Source organism: Carcharodon carcharias, chromosome 3 (assembly GCF_017639515.1).
Source record: "Carcharodon carcharias isolate sCarCar2 chromosome 3, sCarCar2.pri, whole genome shotgun sequence".
In the NCBI taxonomy this organism is placed as follows: Eukaryota; Metazoa; Chordata; class Chondrichthyes; order Lamniformes; family Lamnidae; genus Carcharodon; species Carcharodon carcharias.
Genome location: NC_054469.1, coordinates 47,514,608 through 47,537,996, shown reverse-complemented (window position 1 = coordinate 47,537,996; position 23,389 = coordinate 47,514,608). Strand labels below are relative to the sequence as shown.

The 23,389-nt window shown below is 42.3% G+C and overlaps 1 protein-coding gene across 9 annotated transcripts in view; it reads right to left on the bottom strand.

The window, feature by feature from the left end:
• Window positions 1–540: 540 nt before the first annotated feature.
• Window positions 541–23,389, bottom strand: part of nrp1a (neuropilin 1a) — a 204,722-nt gene continuing 181,873 nt past the window's right edge. For 6 of the 9 annotated variants that reach the window (XM_041183365.1, XM_041183369.1, XM_041183367.1 and 3 more), the window contains 5 exons: window positions 9,513–9,683; window positions 7,435–7,706; window positions 6,516–6,612; window positions 5,138–5,191; window positions 541–3,454 (listed from right to left, as the gene is read on the bottom strand). In XM_041183365.1, the coding sequence (XP_041039299.1) occupies window positions 3,168–3,454; window positions 5,138–5,191; window positions 6,516–6,612; window positions 7,435–7,706; window positions 9,513–9,683 (881 nt within the window). In that variant the 3' untranslated portion in view covers window positions 541–3,167. Of the gene's footprint in view, window positions 3,455–5,137; window positions 5,192–6,515; window positions 6,613–7,434; window positions 7,707–9,512; window positions 9,684–10,187; window positions 10,220–23,389 lie in introns of those variants that run through there. The other 3 variants (XM_041183372.1, XM_041183371.1, XM_041183373.1) reach the window with 2 other exon arrangements.

The window sequence follows — 23,389 nt, the reverse complement described above, 5'->3', positions numbered from 1 at the left end:
ATTGAGAGCTGCTCTTACTTGTATTTAGCTTGTGATCTTGGAATTCTTTATGGTGTCTGGATCTTCACACGGCCACCATTCCCATGCACCAGCCTTTGCATTACTTTTTTGACCTGTTACTCAGATTAACACACAATTTACTGAGAACAATATTAAGTGCAGTGTTTGGCTGTTTTTCTTCCAGAACGGCTATCAAATTCCTCTTGTACAAATGCAACTGCAGAAAACTCTCAGTCAGCTGTCAATTTGCTTGGTGGCAATCACCATTTGGAAGAAAATGCCTAAACACATTGAATTATTCCGCTAGTGTGTGACATAGGGAATAACCAACAGTGGCAGTTTATGATGTAATAGTATTAGTATTTTGGCTATGAACATTTTGCTCTTCTGTTTGACAATCTGGCAAATGAACCATTTATCAGCTGGGAATAATGTCTTAATGTTCCAGGAAATGTCCTTAACTTAATTTACTCTCCAATTGTTTGAAATTTGCAGGACTGTTGTCGAAAGAAAAGAAATAAAAAGGCAGGAAAGCCATTGTGAAAACCCTTCTGTTTAATACACAGCATAGAAATATATACATATCACAGATCTTCCTTCGATAAAATACAAACAAATATGAAAATTACAAAGAAAGAAAGGACGCTCAGCTTTTTTTTTTTTAAGGTGGTCTCAACTGTTTTACATCCAAACTTTCTCAGGAGTGAGTCTCCATATTTTCATTCAGACCTCCCAGACATTTTTGCCCAAACTTGTGTAGAAAAGCTTATGGCGTGGGAACATCATTTTCAATGTTTTTTTTTACATTACTTCAAAAATCATTGTTGGAATGTCTACTAAGATATAGAATGGCTTTAAGTTTAGAATCAGTGTTTTAACTTACTGTAAGTATTTGTCTTACATTCCACGGGACATTGAATTAAGTGCACTCCATTTCCGCACGTTATATGCAATTATTTTGAGGTTGCTGTTACAAATAAAACATAAATGGATGTCTGATTTTTGCTAAATCAATGGAAATCCTTGGAGCAATTTCCTGTCCATTCACAAAGTAATATTTCCCATTAATTCAATGCTCCTTGCTAACTTTCTGCTGAGCACAATCATCTCAAGCAAGGTTTTGCCAATGGGCTACTTTTAAGCCACAGAGTCATGTGATAGAAGCCTATTCCAGTGATTCTCCACATGCTGAGCTCCCAGTTTCAGTTATACCATTCTGGACAATTGTAAGACAGAGACCAAGCACTTTCCCACAGGGACCCTTTTGATTACATCACGGAGGGTTAGCCCTGTCTCCTAATTGCATTTCTTTGCTTTCACTCACTGAACTGCAAGAGAGGGAGAGACAGAGAGGGAACAGTATTGAACCCCAGCTCTCTCAACATTCATCAGTCAGGTAAGTCATCAGTGGTGGACCAGACATATGGGGCAGCAAATCTACCATGCTCCACATAGGTCCCTAAACTGTTTTACAAATCCTACAGGATGCTATCTGAATACTGTTTTCAGTCATAAATAATAAAATATTCCTTTTTTCTGTATCTCTTTTGTTATTTACTTCATACATCTCACTCTGGATCATGCCTTCCACCCATTAGGATAAGCTAACAGTATACTTATAATATTAAAAACTTTAGTTAGCAGTACACCAGGAATTTCATTATAAATTCCTGTTGCAGGAATGCTGTTTGCAATCACACAAGACAAATTGAGTTATTCATTTGAATCTGTAGTGCTCCACAATAGCTGGTTTAAAAAAAAAATACTCGCAATGTATTTTCAGATTCTTCTAACATTCATTCAGGAATGGAGTATTAAAAATTTAAGTATTGATTTGTGAGGCTATAGCAGCCCCACTGTTTATAGATAATTGATCAAGCGACATCTCCAATTGCTTATCTATTTTGGCGGGACTTGGTGCTACTGTCACATATCATGAACTCTGACCCTGCTGAATATCAGGAAATGTTAAATAAACAGGAATTGCTACTGTGGGGGACTCGGGTGGCCTTTAATGGTCAATTCAGGAAATTGTGGGACACTGCAGCTCATGAGTAGACTGTACTCCGAGGTCCCACCACAACAAACCACAAATAGAGTACTGTAGGAAAAGATTAAATTTAATTGAATCTTTGGAAGGCAGTAGTCATAGATTTGAGTACAAGATACAACACAACAGTGTGAATTGTCTAGGCTTTCTGTGTGTCAAGAATACAAACATTTGAGTTAAGGCTTTTTTTCTCTTCATTTTTCAAAGCAACAATTTACTCAAGCAATAATGCCAATAAAAAACTTTTAGGAAAAACGATCCAGAAGAGAAACTCTCACAGCGATACAAAACGTGAAACAATACCATACAAGAAACATGTCAACCATATAATTCTTTAATACTTCTTCAATAACAAAACTTTTTTTCCTTTTTTGTTTAAACTGATATTGCATAAACAGAAATAATGTAGAATCAAATCTGTCTCTAACACTGTTCTCACAGCACACTCTTCTAACAGAGAAGGAAAAAAAAATCAACTTCATAGCGCGTATTTCAGTGCAAGCAATTGTTGATCCAGGCCACTGGCCTGAAGCCAATCACAATGTTATCAGCGTACAGACAGTTGCCCTGTGTAGCATGTTATCAAATCATATCATTTACCCTTGTTATAAAGGTCATGGCCCCCTCAGTGTCCAATGAGGCTTTATGCTAATTGTTCTCCAAGTAGGAAGGGGGTGGGAAAATCAAAATACTGTATACTCAAAGTATAAAATCTGGACTAATATACAAAAACATAGGTTTTTAAAGCCCTTTGGAAACATATTTTATGAAGCTAAGTCATTATACAAATAGAATGATACAAATTTATAACTCTTTACAGAAAACGATAAATACTTGTAAAATGATCTCACTTGGTCTCAACACCAGCATTTGTTTATTTAAAACTTTAATTTAAAAATTAAAAAGCAGACTGTACATAATTCATTTTTTTACATAGCATCCCGTTTGATTGCTTTAACAGTTGCTCCTGAGAAAAGCTTGGCTCAGTCACAGACCAGCATTATCCAGAGCTCTTCTTGTCTTTCCTAAGACAAACAATTACAAAAAAAACCTCAAAGAATTCCACAGTTTCAGGCATTCTTCCGCAGTCATTTTAAACCCCTTGAGTGCTTCTTTCTCATGCCTCAGAGTACGAGTTCTGTGAGCTCAGTTTGTCCTTTTTCAGCTTCACTCCATCCACAAGTTCGAAATTGTAGCTCTCAAGAGCAGATAGATTCCTGTCAGCCAGTGCACTGTGCCAACAGGCACAGTACAGGACAACCCCACAGATAGCCCCCAGAATGACTCCCAATGCGCTCATAGCTATGATTGTAATAAGGATAGGGTCAAGGGTCTTCAGTACATTTCCAGGACCTCCAGAGTTCTCAAAGAAGGTTTTGTCCGTAGGCTCCTCCAGGTCCACAGCTGAAATAAAAAAATACGTTAATAACCTTTTAAAAGCCTAGTCCTTTGGGTTTTTCATGATGGGGTGGTTTTGGAAATGATGAAATAGCATGGGATAGCATGGGAGGGTTGGATGAGATGATGTTAGGGATGCCAATTTGACTACAAATGTTTTGTGGGTCTCTGTTAGTGATACTGTACTATATGGTCAATCTTTTAGAGGACAATAAAGTACAGTATTTCACCAGAAATACATTTCCCTTTATTTCTCTGTGCCCTTTTGTAGAGATAAGGATAAAGGATGACAGTGTTGGAAAACTATTCCAGTTCCGGAACTCAATATCAGTATCGAACTCATCTGCATGAGGTACAGCACAGGTTGGATGCAGACTAAAGTCCCCCCATGCTCCACAATTGTGCTTTAAACCCCAGTCACAAAAGAGACCCTCATTGCTGCTTCATTGAAGATGTTTTCATTTCCCACACCAACCTCACTTTTTGAGCAAGATGCATATTAAAACTGAATTAGGTCAGTTTTGAGTGCAGGCCCACACCCATTCAGTTGAAACTTCCAAATCTCATTTCCTGTATGATCACAGACAGAGCCCAGCTAGCTCAGCAGTCATTTTACATTTTTAACTGGTCACTCTGGGCTGGATTTGAAATGGAGGATGATTTCTCCCATTTGCTGAATATGGTGACATCGTAAACAAATGATGTTTCCTCTACTCAGTGTTTCCAGTCCCAGTGAAATTGTAAACATAGGAACCAGACAAAGCCATTTAACCTATTGAATCTATTCCACCATTTCATTAACCAAGGAAACTCTATCTTTTCTAGCGTGTTCAGCAATGTTCAAAGAGAAAGCAATTACAAATACAGACTAGAGAAAATCTGCTCATGTTAGTTTGCAATGCCTATTACACAGAGCATTCGGATAAAATCCTCCCCATAGCAACAGCTCCCAGGAGTGTTAGAATGGTGTCTAATTGTAGCACCCAGTTACTATTAGAAGCATAACTTGTTTTGTTTTTAACCACTTTAACATGTATCTAACTTCAATCATTTTCCACATATTTTTCTTGAGAACTCATTAAAATTGCAACGTCCTAAGAGAATCAAGCTTTTGAACAAAGTTGGCTAAAATGGATTTGGAGATTTGGTATGATCGAATGGATTGGCAGAACAGGCTTGATGGGCTGAAGGGCCTGTTCCTGTTCCTATGATCCTTTGAAGGAATGACTGAATGTGTCCTACTCTTTCTTCTGTCAAAGGTTGCTCTAATTACTGCTCCCCCAGCATCCTCTCCGAGATTGAAAATGCTATGTGCAGGCTAAGTGCTGGATCATTAAATGGGGCACAGGGCTTGTACATGCTTAACGTGAATCCTAATGACTTGGATTTCCCTTCTACTTTCCCAGCACAATTGATTCTTTATGGCTAGTTGCAATGTTTCCCTACCCAATTGACTAACTTGCCTGAAGGCCTAAGACATACTGTTGGATTTTTTTCAGGATTAATTTCCTGTAACTAATGTTATGGTTGACAAGCTTAAGAAAATGTAACTGGCCATGTGTTGAGGAACATTTAAAACCGTTTTCTAAGCACCAGTACAGATCTTCATCTTGCACAGCCTGTGGCTTTGGGTAATAAACATGTTAATGCTCTGTTTCACTTGCTACAGCAACTGATAAAAGGACTTACCAGTGGGAAAGATTGATGTGGAACCATCCAGACCTGGAAAGACATCCCTGGGAGCTATTGAAAGTTAAAATACTACATCAGCACAAGCAAGGCTTTCTGAATTCATGCCCTGAATTTCTTCTCTGCAGAACTACCATATCTATTGTTATATTTCAGCATAAATTATGATATTTAAAAGGGTCCCAATAGCATCGCTGACTGATTTTAGCAGTTAATTTAGCGGCGGTGAAGGATTCAGATGTTAGTTTTTTATGGAGTCCAAGTACAGTCTACCTATTCATGGACTCAACTCCATTGATTTAATCTCCTGCATAAGTACTTGCTGATCCACAATGGTTAGCATCATAACTTCTCAATATTCATTGAGACTCACACGAAAGCCATCCAAGTCTGACCTACTGCCCTCCAAACTTACATTCTTCAACCTCATAGCTGAGGATTACTGTGTTTCGAGCTACACTCGTCCCTAGGACCTTTCAATCCTGATTCCAGCCAGATATCTTGAAGAGGTTAATCAACAACTTCAAATTCTTTTGTTAGGAGTCTGTTCTACATGAATTCAGCTCAAAGCAGAGGAATTTCTTCTCTCAGAGGGTGGTGAATCTGTGGAATTCTTTACTGCAGAGGGCTATAGAGGCTGGGTTGTTAAGTACATTCAAGGCTGAGATAGACAGATTTTTAATCAGTAAGGGAATCAAGGGTTATGGGGAAAAGGCAGGAAAGTGAAGTTGAGGATTATCAAATCAGCCATGATCTCATTGAATGGCAGAGCAGAGTCGATAGGCTGAGTGGCCTACTTCTACTCCTACGTCTTATGGTCTCATATTCTTCTCGGCCTTCTGGATGCAACAGAGTGCTTTTTTCCCATTAGGTCAGGCATTAAGTTATGATTTTGTTGATGTTTCAGACAGCAAGAGTAAGTCTTGCATACAAATGTGAACGAGGAATGGTAGGAGTATGGTGGGCACTGCCACACATGACAATCAGACATGCTGCAGCGCTTTAGACTAATCAGGGAAGAAAACATCCAATGTGGAACGCTTCTTCCTGCTGTCGAGGGACAACACTGAAGACCATTGTCATTGATAAATAAGTGAGTCTGCAAAGTTACACTTAACTAAGCTTGGAATATACTCTGGGACCCACCACTGTTCCATACCCTCCCATCCAGTGGGAAGATTATTGGAAAATCACTGCCCACCATTTTCTCTCCATTGTAATTCATGAATGGAAAATTGCAGGCTGGGGCCCCTGTGATTTGCCAATAAGCTGCCTAATGAGTGCAAGGCTCCAACAGTAGTGCATGGCCTGAAGGAGCTTTGCCTTAATGCTCTACTCTGTATGTGAACCAGAACAACACACTTTGCAGAAAACTTACCCATGCAATCATTTATATTCTGGATGCTCACTATTTCCACATCGTGCACTGCCACCTCTCCCCGGATTCCTTTCCCAACCATCACTTCCAATCCCACCTTTGAAAATAGAAGTTTTTAAAAGCATGTCATAGTCACCTTGTGACAAATTCTTTCTAAAATCAAACAGTCAAATTCAAACTGTATTGTACACAATAATGGAAAACTCCAGTAAAATTTCACCCTGCTTCCTGAAAGTGACCAAGTCAAAAACACCTGGACAGCAATTTAAGATTCCATCCTGTGCTATTCAAATCTGACAGGTTGTATTCCGACAACCAGACAACTGGAATTTTCTTGATGAGATCATCTATTTCTCTACATTTTCCTATGCATTTTAGTAAGTAAGTAGCTAGCCATAGTCCACAAAGGACCATAGACATCTCTCTCCATTAGAGAGAGACAATTGGTTACATATACATTGGAGGGCATCATTCCACAAGTTTGGGCCAAGGCAAGGAGGAAGGCCTCCTTGAACTACCACAGTATTTAAACTTCATTCTTATTCATTTTTATTTTACATTTCTGTTTTAAAAGTTATCAATATAATACAGACTTTGGAATTTATCCCACATATCCAGTACACTGGGCAAAAAACTAATTATTCTAACCCTTGCTACTTTTCCACCTGTAAGTCACATTTTAAATTAAATAACCTTCTGATATCTATACACGATCTGGATCGTGTTCCCTCTCAAACTTGCTTATTCCAGTGAGAGCAAGTTTGGTTCTCTGACTGTCTCCTCATAACTTGAGAGTTTTGACCTGTGGGCAGACACATGTCTGCGCTGGGTGATGCTTTGGTTGTGTGATTAAAACATATTTAAGTTTTATATGGAATTTAAATTATTATGTTGCTTTTTAACAGACCCTTCAAGTTACCTTATAGATGCCTAATGATCGCGGAAGGAGCACTCGACCTTCTCGCCAGTGGTTGCCCTGTGGTCCACTCATGGTCCATAGGACATCAGGCTTGAAATCGTCTGCTAGCTTTCTCTGAATCACGTTTAAACTGCTGCCACGAGTTCCACGGATTTGGTACCGAAAGACCAGGCAACGTCCATAATAAGCAGGTTCCAAAGAAGGGCTCCATAGCCGTGCAACTTGTTCTTCATTTTGTCCAATCATTTCAGTATAAATAAAATGGTCTTTTCCTGCAAGAACCAAGAAAAGATTAATTCCTTCAAACATCTTTCAGTTACAATGCACAAGAAGGCACAGCAGAAGAGGAAAATATTTCCACTGCTTCCGCATTTGTGTACCAGCTATCCTATCAATAACTGTATACCCACCAGTCAAGGTCTTAATAGAACGTTCTAGCTGCTCCCTGACCTGCAAAATGCCAGAACACTGAACATTTATCGACCTCCAGTTGTTCACTATTCAAAACCTGATCTGTTGCTTATCACAAAGAACATCCCTCCTTTTCTCCGTCTCAGCTGCAGAGATACAATGTGACCCCCAGAGGCATCTCAATCTGTACCGGTTTCTGGAACTGGGAATGCTGCTCCCAGCTTAGATATCTTGCATTTTTTTCATGGTGTTATCCTGTATTCCAGTCAAATCTGACCCAATGTTCACAAGCCTGCACTTCCAGCAGAAAGTGCTGGGTAGTAATGAATGATTTCCCTCATGGATCAGGGGCAATGAGGCCTGCTATCACTTTCCCAGGTGAGATCAGATAGTCCAGCATAAAACAGAGATTAAACCTGACATCTCCATCTGTATGAATCAGCCAGTCACTTAACCAGCTGAATCGCTGATGCAGCCCAAAATAATTATCTTTACAGTTCAATGCTGTAATTAAAAAAAAACAATAAAATTCACCTAGCAGCATGTGGATAGTTGGAAAGCTGCACTTATCTCGATTTGGATATTGCAAATGTGAATGTTTTCGTTCTATAATAGTAAGTTGTATCTCATGCAAAGCTGATTCCTGATTGGTCAAGAGTAACATAAGTATCTTTTAGATTCCCCAAACAAAGCTCAAACTCAATCAGGTGTTCTGGTTAAGCAACAGCAGCAACTTAGCATTTAAATTGCACCTCTAACATAGTAAAAATGTCAGAAAGCACTTCACAGGAACATTACCAAGCAAAATTGCACACCAAACCACACAAGGAGATGTTGGGACCAGTGTCCAAAAGTTTGATCAAAGAGGTAGGCTTTAAGGAGTATCTTAAAGGAGGAAAATGAGGTAGAGAGATGGAGAGGTTTACTGTGTGAATTCCAGAGCTTGGGGCCTAGGTAACTGAAGCGTGGCCACCAATGGTGCCGCAATTAAAATCCAGAATGCACAAAAGGCCTGAATTGGAAGAGGGCAGATATTTCGCAAATTGTAGGGTTGGAGGAGATGACAGAGATAGGGAGGGGCCAGGACTTAGAGATCTGTAAACAAGGATGAAGAGTAATACGGACTCGAAACGTTAACTGTATTCCTCTCCGCAGATGCTGTCAGGCCTGCTGAGATTTTCCAGCTATTTTTGTTTTTGTTTGAGAATTTTAAAACTGAGGTACTGCTGGACCGGGAGCCAATATAGGTCAGCATTGTGGGTGTACCTACACCACAGGGATAGCAGCGGTTCAAGAAGGTAGCTCACCATCACCTTCTCAAGTGCAGTTAGGGATGGGCAATAAACGCTGGCCTAGCCAGCGACATCCTTATCCCATGAATTAATTTTTCAAAAAGAACATGGGGCTAGCGGGTGAACAAAACATGGTGCGAATAAGGTCATGGACAGCAGAATTTTGGATTACTCCAAGTTTATGTAGGGTGGAAGGTGGGAAGCCAACCAATACAGGATTGGAATAATCAAGTCTAGAGGTGACATGGATGAGCATTTCAGTAGCAGATGAGCTGAGACAGTTCTGAACATTATCCAAAGAAGAGTTTTTCAGTAGTAAAATAAAATGGTGCTGAATGGAACATGATGGACAGAAAGTTGCCTCACTGGCCTTACCCATTGTGTAATTTCCTGCCGGTCTGGTATTAATGGATTCTCCTTTCCCCAAATGTACTTTCCACAGAAAATCTGCGGATTTATCAAGGCGCCATTCACAGAAACTCTTCAGGGCTGTACTCCCAAACTTACAGTTCAAACCGGGCATCTCATCAGAGGGGTAGAAGCCACCTGCAATACAGTTCATGCAGATGAAGAAAGTAGGTAACAGTCTATATGGTCAGGCTGTGAAGAGAACTCAGGCTATTTGATACTTCATCTATAGTGAATGTTACATGGTCTCCCTAGGATCCCAGCTGTCATCGATCTGATTTTGTAAACACAGCTCAATCAAGAACAAGCAAGATTCCTGCCAACTCACAGAAAGGAGGCTGCGTCTCTTTAATGTCAAGTGTAACCATGGCAGCCACAAATAGATCTACGGCACAATTTCAATGTTATAGATTTTTATTGCCACGATGTTGTTTTTCCCTGAAAGTTTTAACTTGCCTTTTCCTTCTCTTGATGCACCGTTTTTCAATGATGTGAGTGAGATATTTCTATTCTTTCCCTCCATAACCACAGTTATAGAGATGGTACAGGCTAATCATGATAACAAGTGCATGATTGGCTTGTTGTAAAAGGCCAGAGTTGAGCCATATGCTGCACTGTGTCACACCCAAAGAAAGTGCACATTGGTACGCATTCAATTCATGATGTAGTTGCAGCTGTTTAAGAAGCACAATTTACATGTCATACACTCAGTGAAAAGGTTAGAAAATGTGGGTTGATACATTTTGGAAGGAAGAATGAGGAGGGGCAAAATGGTACAAATTTAAAGGCGGAACAAGAACAGGGAGACCTGGGGTGGGGGGGGGGGGGTGGTTGGGGGAGTGCTTGTGCACAAATTTTTGAAGGTAGGAGGATAGGTTAAGAGGCAGTTAATAAAGCATGTGGGATGCTGGACATTGTGTGAATTTGCCAGAAGCCGTTAAAAGGAAAAACATTGTCAATAAAGGAGAAGGCTGAATCTTAACTCCAAAAATTGGGTGGGCTGAGGTCAGACCAGAGGTTAAAATTCTAAAAATCTGAACCAGGAACTGAACCCACCTACTTCCGATTTTAACGGGCGTGGGATGAGGGGAGGGTGACTAAACAGCTCGCAGGAGGGACTGGCCATTTAAATATTGAAGTGATTCTGCGTGCCCTCATTTCAACGAATCATTCTAATTTTAATTCACGTTGCTGGGTTTTTCAGGACCTTCCGTTCAGCGTGCGGGCGCGTGCCCGACACGCCTGAGTGTAATATACCTCGTGATATTTCGGTCGGCGGGTGCATGCGAGAGTTGGCAGTGCGCCCGCCAACAATTAAAAGCCTATTAAGGCCATTAATCAATTAACTAACCTGTATTTTTCGCTGCCCGTCCAGTGTTATGGTTGGCAGGCAAGCAAATCGGCCAGGCGGCCTTTGGATTTTTGAGGAAACCTCATCCACGAGCAGGATGGGGTTTCCGTACTTAAATTAAAAAAATAAAAATTTTTGGGCAGAATTTTTCAAACCTACATGTTAAGGCGAGTGAGCCGGCTGTGTGAACATTTTTTCCAGAATTTTAAGAACTTTATTCATTGGTCTAAAATACTTCAGCTCCCCAAGGCAGCTCTCTGCCTTCAGGGAGCTTTCACTGCGCGTTCCCCAGCGCCTGCGCTGACTTCAGTGTTCACCCTCCTCCCAGCAGCGCCGAGCTTCTCAGCGCGCCTTTCACGCTGGCTGGTTGTTAATTGGCCAGCCAGCCGTGAAACCGCGGTTGGCGCGGCCTGTTTTCCGGCTGCTCCTGGGCCCTCCCAACGACCCGAAAATCCTGCCCCAGGTCTCATGAAACATGGCAGATGAAAGGAGGCAAGAGGGGCTGAATTCAAGAGGTAAGCACTTTTGCTTGTGGACCAGGAGAAACAGGAATATCTCCTCCCGCACCTCCCATCACGCGCCTCCCCCCAACACCACCCCAAAAATCCAGAAAACACCCTGCCCTGATCTGGGTGCCTCCCTTGCCCCTCCGCCATTGGACATCCCAAAAAAACCACTGGATTCAACCTCTAACCACTATTGGATGGACCCCCTGTGGCAAGAGCCCTCCCTGTGAATGGAAACCTCTCCCCAGCCACCATCTCTGTGGTGATCAAAGCCCTCCTGTATCCAAAGAGAATATTACCCTCAGCCATACGATTGGACCACTCTTCCACCACCTCTACCACCAGCACCCGCACTACTAAACCTACCTGCCCTCAAGAAAGCTTAGTTGCAGTCTTGTGTTGTCATTCTCACCAGACTGGCCTCCAGCCTATCAATCGGGCTGGCTATGGGTGAGAAACCTACAGGTAAAATTTAAAGACGCCCTGTGCTGCCTGCAGGACATTCAGGGAGTCCACGCTTGTGGGTTTTCAAACCTCAAACAGCCATTCCCTCTTCCCCCCGCCTAGGCTTCCTCCCCACTTCTGAGCCAAAATCCAACACAATAGAACACAAAAGCCACAAAACAAAAATTGCTGGAAAAACTCAGCAGGTCTGACAGCATCTGTGGGGAGAAAGACAGAGTTAACGTTTCAAGTCCATATGACTCTTCTTCAGAACAGAGTACAAAAGGCAGGAAGTTATACTAAATCTATTGAAAACTCCACTTTGGATCCAGATGGAATTTTGTGTCCAATTCTGAGCACCAGGATTTGGAGAGACTACAGAAGAGATTCACTAAAATGGTTCCAGAGATGAGGGATTACAGTTACGTGGGTGGAATAGAATGGCTGAGGTTGTTCACCAGAGAGCAGTGAAGGCCAAGAGAGATGCTATTTGAGTATATTATAGTATTTATACCATAAATATCTGAAAAAAATTGAAGGGCCCTGAGGGGAATGGAACTAACTGGATTGCTCTTTGAAAGAGCTAGCGCAGACTCGATGGGATGAATGTCCACCTTCTGTGCTGCACTATTCAATGATTCCATATTGAACAATTAACAAAATTCTTAGATCATAATTTTAAAAAAACTGAAATGAGACCAGGGAACTACTACAATTTTCTTTGACTGTTTATGAAATTGACTTTTAAAAGTAACGATTAACTTAGTTTCAAATGCCGCTGATGTTAATTCATTCCAGATTCTAATAACCATATGTGTGAAACAAAATGATCCACAAACCTCTCCCTTAATGCTTTTCATGCTAATCTTAATTTATGTTCCCCCCCTAGAACTGATTAACTGATGAGTGAGAAAAAATCTTTCACTTTGATTAGATCTCCATTGACCTTCTCTCCTTTGTTGATTACAGTTCCTCACAATCTCTCAGGGCTGTCGATAGTACAGTGAAAGGATAAATTGACAGTTTCCTGTAGCACAGACTCATAAATCTAAACCAATCTGCTAAGGGACCACCAGGAAAATAGATCTTATAAAGGGTCGGATGAGAATTCCTTTGGTTAGCCTGTGTAACAATATTGTGCATGTTGATGAAGAAGAGCTTCACTGTTCAGTGTTACTTGTGAAATTATAAGCACATACTTTGAAATTTAGGAATGAGATTGCTGACAGTATGAATTCTTCTGGTCAGGATATAAATGAGGATGTCAAGATTTGCTCAATTGACTGTATTTAGTGAAACCCACAGACAGAAAAGGCTAAGTTTTACAGGCCTGGTGATAGCAGATTTGGATGTAAGGGTATCGGGAAAAGAGAGGGGATTCGTGTTAGGATGGTTCCTGGGTACATTCCTGCTACTGGGGCACTTTCCCAAGGGCTGGCTGGGATTAGATTGACTGCCTATTCCCAGCCAGGTGGCAACCAATTACACTGGTCAAGATCCCAATTAGAGACAAATTTGTGGCCTTACTGTCAGTGGAGGCAACCTCCCTGAGGAAAGTTTGGGGGTGATAGGAGCTGGAGGCTCCATGCCCCATAGAATGGTTACATTGCAGAAGGAGACCATTTGGCCTGTCATATCTTGTGCCAGCTCTTTATCAGTGCAACTCAGCTGGTCCCACTCCCCTGCCTTTTCCCCGTATCCCCACAAATCTTTCTTCTTCAGATAATTATCCAATTCTCTTTTGAAAGCCACAATTGAATCTTCTGCCATCATCATGTTCTTGGGCAGTGCATTCCAGATCCTAACGATTTGCTGTATAAAAAAGATTTTCCTCAAGTCGCCTCTGTTTTTTTAGCAAGTCACCTTAAATCAGTGTCCTCTGGTTCATGACTCTTCCACCAATGGGAACAGTTTCTCCCTTTCTACTCTGCCCAGACCCCTCATGATTTCATACTCTGTCAAATCTCCTCTCAGCCTTCTCATCTAAGGAGAACAGTCCCAGCTCCGTCAATCTATCCATGGGCAGAATTTCACCCATATCGGGTGAGGTTAGCGGGGGCTGGCTGGGGGCAGCCGCCCGTGATCGGGGCCAGAAGGCAATTTCACGCTGGCGGGCCAATTCAGGCCCGCCCACTGTGAGGCGCAAGCGGCAGCGCTGCTTGTGCGGGCGGGGGGGAGGAGTGAGAGGAGGGTGAGCGTGACCTTCACGCTTGTGTGCGGGTGCGCGCTTCATAATCTCCCCGAGGCACACAGCGATCTCAGGGAAACGAAGAGGTATGAAAAAAATTTTTTTTTAAAATTAAAATGTAATGAAGGATGTCCCCTCATGTGACTTTGTCACGTGAGCAAGGGACATGTTATTAATGAAAAATTAAAGTTTTCATTGTGTTTTTGGAAACCTCATCCCGCCCATGGATGATGTTTCAACCAAAAAATTGCAAAGGCCGCTTGGCCTTTTCGCCTGCCCACCAACGGATAGGTTGGACAGGCAGTGAAAAGTTTAAGTTAATTGATCGTTTAATGGCCTTAACAGGCCTTTTAACTGTCGGTGGGCGCGCTGCTCAGCCGACATCAAAGCTCAAGCGGGTCAGGTGCGTGCCCGCTCGCCGAGTGAAAATTTCTGCCCCAGGTAACTGCTGCTGTTAATATGTAGACTTGTTTTCTATTGTAGGCTCATACTTGTGTCAAGCAAATAATCCAGTTATCAGGAACTCCAGCTAAAATATTTTTTTCCAATCCCACTGCATAACTAGCAATAAAGAAATGTGGCTGGTGTTACTGCTTTTTTTTTGTACTGGTTATTTCAACACTATTCACCCAATATCAGTGGAACTGGTGCAAAAAGGTCCTGGTATTTTAAGCACAAATTGCATTCAGTACAACTCTTGTTTCCATGATCGTTTCCTTTAGTTTTTAAAATATCTCTCCAGAAACAAAACTTTCACCAAGAAACAGGTCACACGCCCAGAATGAACCAACATTGAGAGTCACATTAATTAGGCTCATTTTCAGGCCCTGGAGAAGGTTCCAAAAATTAACCTGGTTCTCATGGGCACAAGGATGTTAAGAGGTCTATTTGGAAAGGCTTTGAATGATTAAAAAAATATATATTTATCTAAAGAACTGACGAGTGAACCACAATCTAACTAAAAAGTAATATTGCATACGTTTTAAACGTAGTGTTCAGTAATTTGAAATCAGGTTACTCACAAGGTGGTGGGTTGGCACAGTGACTTAAGATGCTTATGTTTTCTGATAAACCCATTTTCAGCTGCACTAATTTAAAGCACTTTTTAAAAAATTACATTTTAAAATGCTGCCTGATTGCACAGGATCACGGCAGATTGTGTGTTTGGCAATATACAAATAGGTCTGAGTGCAAACTCGGTGGTGGGGGAGGGGAGGGGGGTGTTTCAGAAAAACACATCAGAACAGATGCACTTTGCACCACCCCACTGGCCAGGCCAAGGGCAGGAAAGGCTGCAACCTGATGCTGGGCCAGCAGAAGGGTTTCCCTTCCATCCCTCCAGCTTAGATTCTGTTCATTATTTCAATACTGTGCAGCCCAATGAGGGAGCCTCTGTTTGATGTAGCTGTTGAGACTTCAGAGCTGCCGGCCCTCTGACTGGATCTGTAACATTGAGAGCCTGTCCGCTGTTATTAATTGGATGGTGAACGAGGAGGCAGACAAGAAGGATACCACCTCCGGGAAGATTGCTAAGCTGGTCTCACTGCTGTCAAGTGCGGGCTCAGGGTGCCCATTTGGTTCCGAGCTCTGAAACCCTTGGGAAAATCCAGGTCATCATGACCCAAAGAGTTGCTGCTCCAATGCTCTTAATCCCCTGACATTAGGACTGATGCACACTGAGTGAAAACGTATGGGCCAGCACCTGCCGATTGGCGAGCGGGGGCAGGGCCCGCTCGCCAACACGTTAAATGACGCGGGGATACGTCAGGCAGGCGTCCCAATGTCATCCCGTGTCATTTAGATTGTCAGTTTGGCGGACCCGCATCCCACTCGAATGCGCGCCCGCTGACCTGTCAACGACTTATTAAGGCCATTAAAAAACCAATTGAACTCATTAATGGTCCTGCCCATCCAACCTTAAGGGTGGTGAGCAGGCCAGGAGCCCAGGGGAACTTGTGAAAAAGCATGAAACCTCATCCACCGGCGGGATGAGGTTTCTTGAGCGATTTAAAAAATGCAGAATAAAATAAAATAAATGCAATAAAAGTTATGGACAAGGCAGGGAAATTTTTTTCTAATCTTTATTGAAAGTTTTAAATCAGTGCCGATCTCCCTGAGGCAACACTTTGCCTCAGGGAGATCGGTGCAATCTTTCGTGCGCATGCGTGAAACAGCGCACTCCCGGCTGAGGGAAATCCCACCGCCCGCACAGGGAGCGCATAGCGCTTCCTGGAGCACATCATGCTGGGCGGGCCTTAATTGACCTGCCCACGTAAAATGGCGGAAGCGCGCCCGTTCACACCCGTTCCCACACTTCCCCCCCCCCACCCCCGACGGGGGGAAAATGTGGCCCATGTACATAAAAATGGATGCACCCAGGTTCTCAGAGAGTCGAGTCTTTGGGATTCTCTTCCTCAAAAAGCAGTGGAAGCAGTCTTTGAATGTCTTTAAGGAAGAGTTAGGTAGATTCTTGATAAGCAAGGGGGTAAAAGGTTATCCGGGGTATGCGGGAATGTAGAGTTGAGGTTACAATCAGATCAGCCATGACCCTTTTTGAAAGGCAGGGCAGGCTCGAGGGGCCAAGTGGCCTACTCCTTCTCCTAGTTCGTATGTGCGTTCATATGCATGTTCATATGTATGTAGGTTCACTGAGTCAGTAATGAACATGAAGGTGCCAGAACCTTGTTTTAATATGGACGAAGCAGATTGTGTTATACTTGGGCACCAGACATAAATTGGCGTTCATTATTGCCATTAGCTTTAATATAAGGCACTGAATTGATTTGGAATTGCTCTCTGTGCTTCTATTTGCCTTCACAGCAGCAGCCCTGATTGAGAAAAATGTGAGACTTAAGAGACTGACTCAAGCCAAGTATTCCACAGTGATTGCACTGTGGTACAATTCAAAAGAATGGATTGAGAAAGGGCAGGGGATTAAACCAGTTTCTTTTTATTTATTCTTCAATGAAATGTGGGCATCGCTGGCATGGCCAACATTTGTTGCCCATCCCTAATTGCCCTTGAACTGAGTGGCTTGCTGGGCCGATTTAGAGAGCAGTTAAGAATCAACCACATTGTTGCGCATCTGGAGTAGGCCAGACCAGGTAAGGATGGTAGATTTCCTTTCCTAAAGCACATTACTGAACCAGATGGGTTTTTACAACAATCAACGATAGGTTCATTGTCACTGTTACTGAGATTAGCTTTCAATTGCAGGTTTATCAATTAAATTTAAATTCCACCAGCTGCAATGGTGGCATTCGGACCCCTGTCCCCAGAGCATTAGCCTGGGCCTCTGGATCGCTAGGCTAGTGACATTACCTCTACACCACCATCTGCCCCTAGTAGCTCTTACAGAGAGCTGGTGCAGGCATAAAGGGCTGAATGGCCTCCTTCTATGCTGCAAATCCTACTGAGGTATTCTATCACTTGGGCTAATAATTGGTTAAACAAGCAGGCCCAATGCCAGGGACACGCACTGGTTGATGGGCCTGCACTTCTCTGAGGCTCGGATCTCATTTAAATAGAATTAGCGAGCAGCCCTCCCCAAGCAGGCATCTTGATGTGGCTCGCCGGATTTGTGCCAGTGCAAAATCAGGCAGCCCAAAGGTGGAAGGAGGAATGGTTGCGGGGGCGGGGGGGGGGGGGGGGTGTCACAATTGCGATGGTGGGGGTTAGGGTGATTGATGATGATTAGAGCTTTTTAAAGATTCATTCTTAGGACGCGGGATTCACTGACTGGGCCAGCATTATTACCCATCCCTAGTTGCCCTTGAGAAGATGGAGCAGCAACTGCCCAGGTTTATTTCTTTGTGGGATCCTGCTCCCGGCTGTCCCACAGAATTAACTGTAAATAATTGTTACACCTAACTGTGAGGCCCACCACTTATTGGCCAGTGAGCTCTGGTGGGCAAAGCGAATGAGCCTCCCAGTAAATTGTGGAAATGGACGTAATAGGACCTCAATTTGAATGCATTCACAAGTCTCCCGTCTGAGTTAGGAGGAAAACTCAGCACCTATTAAACCAGTGGCAGTGTAGGTGCTGATGGGGCAAACTATTGATAGATCTACTGCCTGTGTTATCAATCCCTGTATCCATCTACCCACACTCTCCCAGTTTCTGCTGGGTGGAGTCGAACCAGCCCCCTGCCCTCCCTCACAACTCTACCAGTCAGACTGTCTCCTTTATCACGAGATAATTAATTTACTTCACTGAATGAAATATTGTTCCTCCAGAAAGCTGCTGGTGAAATTACCAGAAATTTCTGGAACCTTATGTAATAGGAGATATACTTAACTTAAAAAGCATTAAATTATTCCCATCAGAAGTTGCCAACTGCAAAACAATTTAGTGTCCATTCACCTCCAACTTCAAGCTATTAAAAAGTGAAGGATCTCTGATATCATCTGTAAGTTAATAGATTTTTTTCCCTTAAACAAGTAATAGATTATTTTTAATGCACCATTAATACAATTTAGAGGCTGACCTACATCAAAATCAATTCGAAAGTTAGATGTTTCTAAGTATTCTATTTTAAATTTCAAATATTTCCAGTTAATGTACGCATTAGAGACAGTCCTTTCATTATCTTTAGAAACCTGTAAGCAGAGTCTCTTTAAGGTATAAGATGACAATTGGAAAGGAGTCACCTGGAGGACTAGATCTGTTACAGGAGATGAGAATTCTCCCTCTTGGCTAGAGAAAACGCTGTAAAAAGCCTCCCAATGCTTTTGGGTCCTTACTGAGCAAGCTGTAGGAATCCTCATGGTGCGCTTTGTGTTTTAGCTCAGTAAATCTAAGCGGTACACACTCAGGGGTCCCTAAACATCAGCTAATGCCTAACTGCTCCTAATCTCGCTAGACATAGAGTTAAGTAGGGAGTGTCCCTACAATTTGCCTTTCAGACGTTGCTGTGTGGGGGATCCTTTGGAAATATTGACACGTTCCTGATTGTGCCCTGGTCTAACTTCCAAAAGACAACCATTAGCTACCCAAAAGATAACAATGGTGTCATGGCAAGCATTGTTTTTATTGGTGTACTGTGCGGGTAAGTCAACAAACATTGAAATCTGATGACAGAAAGACAGAAAGCTAGTGACCTCCTGACCCTTGAGATTCCACTGGGGAGCCATCAGGTCCCAGGACCATAATTTTTAAACTTATGCCCTATCTGGTGAGAGTGTGTACCTCATATTAGATAAACAGAGACTGTGTATGAGTTTCTTACTGGCTTGATTCGGAGGGTCTTAAACAAGCTGGTGTGTTTCTGTATCAGAAAAGCACGCAGCATATTTATTACATCAAACATCCCATACTGATCAATAGAGTAGGAGGTTCAGGATCTTTTCCCCCATTTCAATTTATAACCAAAATATTGGGTGGGAAATGTCCATTTTTTGATACTTAAGAGATGCCAATCTTGTTTGTAGGACATGCTGTTTAGTGGAGATGGAGGGCTGTTTAAAATGTTACTGACTGTCTTAAACAGAGGACAGAGGAATATCACACAAACCTGTCTGCTTGCTAGTATCACAGATGCTAACTCCTAGATTTACATACTTAGGCACAAAGGATATTTCCAACTCTCAATTATAATTGTCATCAACACCTTGAAGAAAATTACCATGAAAAATGGGTCATTTATATTCAGAAATACCTACTAATTGAAGGCATGAGATTTTTTTCACTAATGTGCTGAGAATTGCATGCATTTTGTTTAAATGTCCATATAAGCAGAATCCCATTCTTGTCCTTGGGGAAAGTGTAGCTCTCTCCCTCCCTCTCTGTACACTTGGGGGCAGTGGAGAGCTGGAATACTAGTCACTGTCTGAGGCTTTTGCTGAATTGACTTGAGGCTGCACTTGCACATTTCAATAACTGGTTGTTTCTTGAAGTGAAACAAGGAGCTAAACATATGGGGTAGACTACTTTGCATTACTGGTAAGCCTTATTGAAATTTGAAAGTGCCTTGAGTGATGCTTTTATCTCACCAACCACACAGCTGCTGCTTCCGGCACAACAGCACCTAATAGCGAAGATTAAAAAAAATCTTGCAGAACATTTCATAGCTCTGGAAATTAGTTCCTTTAACACTGTGATACATTGACTTGCAGCTATTCAGACTTTTACTTCAGAAAGTGGAGTTCAGGCAATCACTGCCCTCCCATCATGAACAGATAGCCTCTGTACTTGTTGGTTCAAGCAGCTTTCTGAGACTTGCAAAACCTCCTGACCATGGCCTGACCCAGCATTTGAAGCAGAATCCTTAGTTCATGTTGCAACACTTTGAAAATAACTCCCCCCACCGCCCTCAAAAACAAAGGGTCACTTCTGGTCAGCATGGGTTCATCTGCTGCTTGGTAAATGACTTGCTTTCATTTTGCAAACTGTTTCGGAACAATTTAAAGGCAGACAGTTATCATTTTATCCGATTTGTAATCTTCGCCATGTACAATGGTGGAAGTGATGAAAAATTCCCCATGGAACAAGCTCTTTCAGTGCCCAGTGTAATTGCTGGAATCACATTTTGCAATGAACTGCTCCGGGAACAAAGCTGAAACTCCGTCAAGACACACTTATACCCCTTTCATGACCTCGCCTCCATTATTAAGAGGGTAGTGGCTTCTGGATCTGTATTGTGGGTTTATATCAGGATTCCTTGGTTTCTTACTCTAGAAGACATCTTGCTGGAGGCAATGGTCTTTCATTCAAAATGCCTTTATTTACATCAGCAACTATTTACAAGATTATAGAACATTAGGACATGGCTACAGCTACTGTCTTAGGTGCTTCTTACTCGTCTTCTCAGTGAGTAGCATCACTATGATAACTCTTTACGCACATGCTCAGCAGCTATCATCAGAGTTAACCCTTTACTTTACATCTCCCCCTGAGTCTTTATCCTCATACTATTATATACACATCCTCCTACATTGCACCCAAAGTCTCTGCTTTTAAGAGTTTTCATCAGTCTTTCCGAAGTAATGCAAAGTTCCTTCTGAGATAGTTGTGAATCCATCTTCTCTGAGGTCAGTTCCTGGGGGTTATCATGCCTGGTTTCCATCATTTGTGGTTCTATGGATGTTACATTCCCCTGAGGTCCAGGCTACACAGCCCATCCTGTTAATGCTTTTCTTTCCATTGAAATTAGGGCAGCTCTGTCCCTTCAAACGATGCCTGACTGTCTGGACTAGATACAATCGGTTGCTGTGGCGTCTCTAGTACAGTGCCTTCTCGATGCTGGTCTCTAATCCACATTATCCCTCCCCTTTAGAGAGTGGGAAGATTGTGAGCCGTGTGAAAGTACAGGCTGAACTTGCTCTGTAAGTTTATTCCTTTTTGCTAGTCCAATCATGGTCTTCCACCGTGATATTTGGTAGCAATGTGTGGGGAATGAAAGGAAGTTGGGTCCTTAGTCTGTGGTCCATCAGAAGATAGCATGGGACAAAACCATTCTGCAACAGTGTAGGGCTATAAACTCAAAGTCATCATTCTTCTTTAGTAAGTCTTTTACAATACGCACTCCTCACTCAGCTTCTCTGTTAAACTGAGGGTACTTCGGCAAACTCGTGACATGCACAAATCCGAATGACACTGCGAAGGATCGGAAACAGTCGATGAATTGTGGCCCATTATCAGAGATGACAATATCTGGAATGCCATGTGTAGAGACATCCTCTTCAAGGGGGCAATAATGGCTTCAGACGTGAGGTCATGTAGTTTGTGCATCTCTATCCAGCGGGAATAATAGTCTACTACGCTGAGAAATGTTTTCTCTTTATATTCAAAAAAGTCCATGCCAAGGCATTTCCAAGACATGAATGGAGAAGAGGAAGAGGACAGAATTGGCTCCTTCTGCTTCTGTCTGTGAATGGCTTCAACTTCCTCAATGAACGGTTTCTCTTCCCGATCGTTGACTTCACCAATTTTAATAAGCAGGTTTCGAGCTAGCCAGATTTTTCTGCTCAGCAAATAGTATTCTTGGTTCTGAATAACATTTAATGTTTCAGAAATTTCCCCAACTTTGTCCTTTAGTGTTGCAACAAGCTGATCTTTAACATTTAGCTTTATTCAGCCTGGACCCTGGAGTTGAATAGCGGACGGGTACAGAGTTATTTTGCTCAGCCATGAAACTGTCAGATAAAACTGAGCTCCAGCTCCCGCGTTTGGTTTGAATTCAATAGGTTGTCGAGGTCCAGTATTTCTTGAAAGCAGGTTCCTCTCACAGGTTTCTCTTTCTGTCTTGTAAACACTGGCTTTCTGGAATGGCATACCACTTTAAAATGGCCTTTCTCACCATACCCATTGCACTGCACGATTTGGGTGGGGCATTCTTCATGCCTCTGGACCTTCTTCCTGCCACAGTGTGGAAACTTCCCTGGTTGCTGCATTGCTGTACTTTCAATTTTACCATCCACAAACTGAACAACTTCATCGGGCTGTTCCTGCGGGATTTCCCTTGCACCCTGTACAAAGACTCTACTCTGCCTCCGCCCTTCGGTCTGTCTGGCCATACATATGAACATATGAATTAGGGGCAGTAGTAGGCCACTCGGCTACTTGAGCCTGCTCCGCCATTCAATAAGATCATGGCTGATCTGATTGTAACCTCCTGCCTACCCCCGATAACCTTTCACTTCCTTGCTTATCAAGAATCTATCTAACTCTGCCTTAAAAATATTCAGAGACTCTGCTTCCACTGTCTTTTGAGGAAAAGAGTTCCAAAGACTCACAACCCTCTGAGAGAAAACATTTTTCCTCATCTGTCTATCCTGTCCAACTGTTCCTCATAAGACAACCTGCCCATTCCTGGCATTAGTTTAGTAAACCTTCTCTTAGCTGCTTCTAATGCATTTAAATTCTTCCTTAAATAAGGAGACCAGTGTTGTACAGAATACTCCAGATGTTGTCTCACCAGTGCCCTGTACAACTGAAGCATAACATTCCTGCTTTTGTAATCCAATTCCCCTCATAATAAATGATAACATTCTATTAGCTTTCCTAATTACTTACTGTACCTGCATATTGGCCTTTTGTGATTCATGCACTAGGACACCCAGATCCCTCTGAATCTCAGAGTTCTACAATTTCTTACCATTTAGATAATGTGCATCCTTTTTATTCTTCCAGCCAAAATGGACAATTTCACACTTGCCCACATTATAGTCCATTTGCCAAGGTCTTTGCCCATTCACTTAACCTGTCTATGTCACTTTGTAGCCTCCTTTTGTCCTCTTCACAACTTACTTTTCTACCCATCTTCGATTTGTCAACAAAATTAGCAACCATACCTTCAGTCCCTTCATCCAAGTCATTTATATAAATTGTAAAAATTTGAAAAAAGTTGAAAAGTCC